The 4930-nt window shown below is 48.6% G+C and overlaps 1 protein-coding gene across 2 annotated transcripts; it reads left to right on the forward strand.

The window, feature by feature from the left end:
- The first annotated feature begins 612 nt into the window (after window positions 1-612).
- SMDT1 (single-pass membrane protein with aspartate rich tail 1) lies at window positions 613-4684 on the forward strand. Of its 2 annotated transcripts, XR_012666391.1 has the most exons (4): window positions 613-955; window positions 2933-3072; window positions 3842-3989; window positions 4383-4684. XR_012666391.1 is itself a non-coding variant. In XM_048835309.2 (3 exons), exons 1-2 carry the CDS (start codon window positions 800-802, stop codon window positions 3068-3070), a joined length of 294 nt encoding a protein of 97 aa, XP_048691266.2. In that variant the 5' UTR covers window positions 632-799; the 3' UTR covers window positions 3071-3072; window positions 4383-4684. The 2 variants fall into 2 exon arrangements, 1 of the variants encoding a protein (XP_048691266.2); XM_048835309.2 differs by lacking the exon at window positions 3842-3989 and having other exon boundaries at window positions 632-955.
- The last annotated feature ends 246 nt before the right edge of the window (window positions 4685-4930 follow it).

Below are 4930 nucleotides of genomic sequence, written 5' to 3' on the forward strand. Positions count from 1 at the left end.
ACCCTTAAGTAACCTGTCAGTTAAGTTTAGTCTCTAGAAAGCATGTTACATCTGTTCTGCTATATAGTTTATATGTAACTATCACTTGACTTTTGAATGTTTGATAATCTTATTGCTGTTTTTACTCTCCTTACATCTGAGTAATGTGATATTCAGCAAGGTGCTGCCCTGGAGTTAAATCACACAGGCTGATGTGTCCACGGTTCCCATGGGCACAGCAGAGTTGGTATTTCTGAGCCTGTTCAGTGGTCAAGGAGCAGGTACAGTGACCGGATAGCAACTGTGAAAAAAGGGGATAGGGGTTGCGGGGGGAACAGGCACCTAGATAAGCAAAAGTCCCAACACAGGATACTGTCCCTATAAAAACGGGACATCTGGCCGCCCTCAGCAGGACCCTGCAGGGCTGTGCCGAAGGGACCGGGGAGGGGTGCACCCCCTGTCACGCGCAGGGCGCAGTCACGCCTGGCATAGCCCCGGGGACAGCGCGTGAGTGACTAACGGGCTGGGGACGGCAGGGAGCGGACACCCGAGGCGGGCGCGGGGGGAGGGGAAGGTGACTGACAGGCCTGGGCACCCAGAGCCCTGCCACGCCCAGAGCTGGGCTAACGTAGCACAAACCGGCAGCCCCTGCTCTGCCCTCGCTCTCGTCCGCATGCGCACTGGAGCCAGCCGCTTTACCCCGACGCCCCCACCCCTCCCCGGGCATCGCGAGATTTGAGGAGGCGGCGGCGCCCCGGGGACAGCTCGGGCGCGTCGCTATAGCAGCGCGGGCCGGGGCAGAGCGGCCGACGGCACGAAGATGGCGGCTCTGGCGGGACGCTTGTTGGCGGCAGCGGCCGGTTCCCGGGGGCGGGCGGGGCCCGGCGGGCCCCGGAGCGGCTCCGCGGTGACCGTCGTGCCTGCGCGGAGCGAGACTGTCACTCGCAGCGGGGCCATTTTAGCCAAGCCGGCAAAAGTGAGTGAGGGGTGAGGGGCGTAGTCTGGCTGGGGGAGCAACCAATCGCAGATCGCGGTCAGCCGCCGGCTGGGGTTAGTGACAGGAGCGTTGGCCAATCAGAGTACAAACCATTTCCTTGAGGGGCGGGATTAAAAGTGAGGGTCCGGCCCACTGGGAATGGCTCTGCGGGGGCTCTTGGAATGCGGAAGCGCCCCCAGGTGGCGGCACCGCTGGGAGGGGGGCGGCATGTCACCTGGCGGGCGGGGAGGAACCACAGGCCCGGCGCCGCCCGCTGGCAGGATGGGAATGCCCCTCCCCCACGCCTGGGTCTGTCCCGGGTGAGGGCTCGGCCGCAGGGCAGCCGGACACCCCCCGCCGCCGCCTCCCCAGGCAGCTGCCGCTATGGTGAGACGGGGAGGAGGGAATGGAACCGCCACGGCACCCGGCCCGGAAGCAAGGGCGCTCGTTCGGCAGCAGGACCCTGGGGGTCGAAGGCCCTGCCCGCGGGCCGGCGACCGGTGCCCCGTGTGGGGTCACAGTGCTCTGGGCTTCAGGCCTCCTGGGCGGAAGACTTTGCTGAGGCACAGACGAGCCTGGAAGATGCGGCACGACGGAAGCTCTGCAGCAGCCGGGTGTGGGGCGGGGCTGAGGGTTAGAGAACCGGCTGGGTTGTTGAGTCCAGTGTGTTCCACACAGCGACCTTTTCAAGAGGGCTGCGTGGGACGGGGGAAACCAGAGTGTCCGACTGCCCCGTGACAATCCCATTATAACAGATTCGAGTTAAGTTCTGTGGGCTCAGGCTATGGCCTTGTCAGGTCTCATAAACTGAACAGGATGGGTGGGGCCTGGGATCAGTACTTGCCTGGGACAAGTCATACTATGGTAATGCTGGAGATGGTATTGGCGATCACTGAGGTGGCCATCTTTCCTCTGAGTTATTACAGAACCAGCTGTCCAGCATGGTATTGGGGACATGGTATTACCTGAGGTGCAGTTTTTCAGGTAGGCCAGAAAATAAAAACCCTGGTCACTCCTGGTTATTAAGAAATCCCATGACACTTTTTGCAAGAGTAAGATTCTTAAACCCACTAGTCAAATTCTGGGTCAAGTAGTTAATCAGCCTTCCTAAAACTTCCCTTAGAGTTTATAGTGCAGAAGTTCTTCTTCACTTTCGTTCCTTGATAAAAACAGAACTGCCTTTTTCCAGGTGTATTACGGTGGTGGCCGAGTGTTCCCTGTGTATTTAATCCATAAAACACTTTAGCATGCTGCAGGATGAATGGGGCTATAGAATAATTAATAACATTGCTTTGTAACAAAGAGCTCAGTTGATGAACATAGAGGATTTCACCATTCTGTTTAATAGTATTCAATGTTCTGCCTAACTTTTAAATGACTATTGATTGGGCTTATACCACCATTTCCTTAGGGAGACTGTTCTGCCTAGTAAAGTCCCTTCTGTTCAATAAAATATGTCTTGCTGGAGGACCTTGTTACAATATGGTTTAGTCTTCCAGTGGAAATGGGTTTGGAGGCATGTTATATACATGTTTCCAAAGGGTACTACAACTTTGCAAAGTCCAATAGCACATTTTGGGAATATGGGTAAAATACAGAATGATGTCACGTATGCTACAAGACTGTGCTGTCAGTGTTTGGGAACAGAATTGCTCTAGCTGGGTATCTTAATATAGAAGATATTTACATTGTAGAGGAAATGTAGATGTTTTAGTCATCAAGAAGAATTTTTCTCGTTCCTTACACACTTAATTTTTTTTTTCATTCTAATCTTTAATCAGTTTTGTTTCTTTTCTCTGAATTCCCTCTAGGTAATTAATATCTTTCTGAATGCTCAAAACAGAACACAATATTCTAGATGTGGTCTCAGAAGTTTAAAGTTCCCTCCTTGCTCTGTCTATTAGATTAATGCACATCAGTTGATCCAAAATGGAACTTGCTGATAGAGATTAATTTGTTTTGACTGAACATGTATAGATGCCCTTTGGCCTCCTACGAGTATTTACCGTTGTGATCCCTTTCCTCTACGTTGGGACTCAGATCAGTAAGAATTTTGCAGCCTTGCTCGAGGAACATGATATCTTTGTCCCAGAGGATGATGATGATGATGATTAAAGGTATGACATCAGTGCCACTAACAGTTCAATTACTTGTATTACCTGTTTGGCATGGGAGAGGGAGGGGATTATGTAACTGGGTGATGCAGACTGCTACTGCTTTGGAAAACTGCTGCACATTCAGTACGGGTGCTTGATCCCATAAAAACCTGCAGCTGTACTACCTCTGTCTGTGATCTTATATATATGCTGGCTCCGGATCTGACCTTATCAGTATTTGAATGAGACCTACTCTAAAGAATACATAAATGCTATAGGTGACACTTGCTTTTGAGCTAGTACTAAACTGATAATGTGCCCAAAGTCTTGTCATTTGGGTCAGATATAAAACAAACTGGCTATGTGTAGTGACTACAGAATTTGATTGTTCATATTATTATTTGTATTACCATAGCACAGTGGTGCCCAAACTTTTCCTCTCACGCCCCCCCTTACCTGTAATGGAATGTGTCCGCGCTCCTCTGGTTGGGAGCAGGGCCAGAGCTGCAGCTGGGTAGTGTTCCCTCCCCATCCCCATGGGGGCTGGCCCAGGTCCTGCTGCATCCCCCCCCCATGTTCCTCCATGCCCCCCTAGGGGGGCATGCCCCACAGTTTGGGGACCATTGCCATAGCACATTGCAAGTATAGTAGGGGTAGCTTAGGTGTCCTAAGCTAATTCCAATTTTATTACATTCTGCCTACTTAAAATATCCCCTGTTAATTCAGAGGATGACTTGTATTCCATACTAAAGCTTGCATTCTCATGTTGTGATTGGTCCTTTGTATGCAGTCTTAAGAGTACTCAGATCTTGCAGGCTGAAGATTTATTTAAATGATGATGGTTTATAATAATGAAGATGAAACTTTGGTTGCTCCCAGTCTTGTATTATTTCAACTCTCTATCTACTCTACATCGAATATTGCTTAATGAGGACAAGGCAAGTGGCATAAGATGAAATGGGGTAATATATTTTATGTGGAATTCATGTGTTTCCTTTAGAGGTTCAGCAGCACAAACATTCTATAATTTTTCCATATCAGTTTAGTTAATACATATCCTTTGTTAACCCTCTTTTCCATGGTCCCCTGGCCATGTTTTCTTCTGAAAAGTTCACAGGTACTGTCAAATTGGTGCATTCCATTTTCAGCCACACAATCAACTTAAATTGTGTGTAGTTATCAGCACAGGAAGCTTGTTTCACTTGACTCTGCTTTTGGGCTTTGCTCTTATTAATTATGGAGTGGAACCAGTATTGTCTAGCTGAAGAATATAGCATGGGGCTGTTCCACAGTGCTGGCTAACATTTTTTTTTTTTTTAACCTCTTTGCAGCGTTGTAATGGAAGAACAGAAAGGAGAAAGCCATAAACAAAGAACTGGTTCTGACATCACTGTCTCCTCATACCTCTCCCTCATTTTAAAGAGGAAAGGAGGTGCAGTTGGACCTCCCTCTGTACCAATGAATGTTTTCTTCATGTCTGTGTGGCAGTTGGGAAGGGATGTATATACAGTAGGTCCAGCAACCCTTGCCTGCTGTACCTTTCACCTCCTGAGAACATTTGGGTTTCTGTAATGAGCATGGGCAGTATAAATGATTAGATTATGAATAAAGAATGGCAGACTGAACCATATAAGGGTTTTTTTTTTTTTTTTTCATGCTTGTCAGCTAAGTTCCTGTTAATTAGCATCAATGCTTCAGACTTTATGTTCTTATTTCTTTTTGGCTAAGGTTCTGTCACTTCTTTTGCTCTATTGAAAGTATATAAAAGGACCCCACTAGGCTGAAATCTATTGCATTGCTTTAAAACCTGTCAGTTGACTATAGAAAAATAATTCATGTTGGAATATGCAAGGCCACTGCAGGTGGACTCATCTGCTTT

Source organism: Caretta caretta, chromosome 1 (assembly GCF_965140235.1).
Source record: "Caretta caretta isolate rCarCar2 chromosome 1, rCarCar1.hap1, whole genome shotgun sequence".
In the NCBI taxonomy this organism is placed as follows: Eukaryota; Metazoa; Chordata; order Testudines; family Cheloniidae; genus Caretta; species Caretta caretta.

Bases quoted from the DNA above. Each gene is read 5' to 3' on its own strand.
- SMDT1 (XM_048835309.2), top strand. From the start codon at position 800: ATGGCGGCTCTGGCGGGACGCTTGTTGGCGGCAGCGGCCGGTTCCCGG. The intron at 956-2,932 runs GTGAGTGAGGGG...GAACATGTATAG, and splicing joins TTTTAGCCAAGCCGGCAAAA to ATGCCCTTTGGCCTCCTACG.